Source organism: Hibiscus syriacus, unplaced genomic scaffold (assembly GCF_006381635.1).
Source record: "Hibiscus syriacus cultivar Baekdansim isolate YM2019G1 unplaced genomic scaffold, ASM638163v2 tig00110384_pilon, whole genome shotgun sequence".
Taxonomy (NCBI): Eukaryota; Viridiplantae; Streptophyta; class Magnoliopsida; order Malvales; family Malvaceae; genus Hibiscus; species Hibiscus syriacus.
In genome coordinates, this window is record NW_024062715.1 from 251869 (window position 1) to 253245 (window position 1377).

General features: G+C 39.7%; 1 protein-coding gene across 1 annotated transcript; it reads left to right on the forward strand.

Annotated features, from left to right (window-relative positions):
• The first annotated feature begins 412 nt into the window (after nt 1-412).
• LOC120122145 lies at nt 413-1163 on the forward strand. Its single transcript, XM_039141375.1, has 2 exons — nt 413-497; nt 589-1163. The coding sequence occupies exons 1-2, from the start codon at nt 413-415 to the stop codon at nt 1161-1163; spliced, it is 660 nt and encodes a 219-aa protein (XP_038997306.1).
• Nucleotides 1164-1377: the final 214 nt, after the last annotated feature.

Consider the following 1377-nt stretch of genomic DNA (forward strand, 5'->3'; position numbering starts at 1 on the left):
AGGGATCTTAGTTAAATCAAAATTCAGGCTTTTCATATTAGGTTCCCATTTTCAAAGGATTAGGGTTCTGTTATGAATGTGCCAAGGGCCATTATCGAGAACCCACTCTCTGGCCGATTCATTATCGAACGAGAAAATAAATAAGTTGTTGCCAGCAAAACTGACCTGGATGCACGATCCCAGCAGAGCTTTACTCCAGACATTGTCAACAATAGGTTGCAGCGAATAGAAGTTTGGTGAGACTACGAGGAACTGGCCCACCAGGGAAAGTTTCCACTCAGAAATACCAGCATCAATAATTTCTGGAGGGGGAAGCACAATCAAGCAACTATCGCGGACATTTGATGGATAGAACTCTAGGTCTTGCGATTCAGATCATTTGAAGAGTTTTTTCCAATCCATTGCAAAATAGATGAGCGACAGAAGAAACCCAATAACAGTGAAAGATGAAGAGAGGCAATCGGAGGACAGACGAACGCGAATCAACATAAAGCTCGGTTGCCATTAGTCCTGCTAAAATGCACCCAGAGCATTCCTTTATCCTGCGCCATTTTCTTTTTTAATTTGTAAATGCTTGGCTATTGAAAGATGAGTACAAAAATGAGGTAAATAAAGTTCTTGGCAGTGGAGGTGCAAATCAAACAGATTTGTGGTTGAAACTATATCGGTTGAAGGGGAAATTAAGGAGATGGAATGTCGAGCATTGTGAAGATTTTAATACCAAGGTAAGGTCACTGGAGGACAAGATTAATAAATTGGAGGAAGCTGGGAATAGAGGTCCTTTAGACGACAGAGATCAGGCGGCTTTAAGGGCTGTAAAACTGGAATTATGGGATGCATTGCAACTACAAGAAAATCTCTGGAGACAGAAATCCAGGATGAATTGGGTACAACTGAGGGATTTAAATACCAGCTTCTTTCATAAGACTGTGAAGATTAGAGCTAAAAGAAAAGTAATAATTGGCTTGAAATTTGGTGATAAATATTGCGGGGACCCGAGTAGCTTGAAGAAGTTGATGTTCTCCCATTTTAAAAATCATTTCAATTGCAAGAAAAGATCTTGGATGTCAGAATTTAACCTAGCATTCAAAAGTGCTTTGAAGAAGAAGGCAAAGAAGCTGGAGGCTCCTTTCTTAATAGAAGAAATCAAACATGCTATTTAGAGCTGCGATGAGTTGAAGGTGTCGGGGCTGGATGGTTTCAATTTGAAGTTTTACAAACACTATTTGGTGCTGTTGAAAGATAATTTGCTTCTGTTGATGAATGCGTTTCACGAAAGGGGTAAGCTGCCAACAAACATTAATTCCTCATTCATTTCTCTGATTATGAAATCAAATGGAAGTTGACAGCCTTAGAGGTAAATTTGGGAATGTTGCT

What these genes read in the sequence shown, in the direction of transcription:
- LOC120122145 (XM_039141375.1), top strand. Translation starts at nt 413, where the DNA reads ATGAGCGACAGAAGAAACCCAATAACAGTGAAAGATGAAGAGAGGCAA. An exon ending in GCGAATCAACATAAAGCTCG is followed by an intron (nt 498 to 588) that starts GTTGCCATTAGT and finishes GGCTATTGAAAG; the next exon opens with ATGAGTACAAAAATGAGGTA.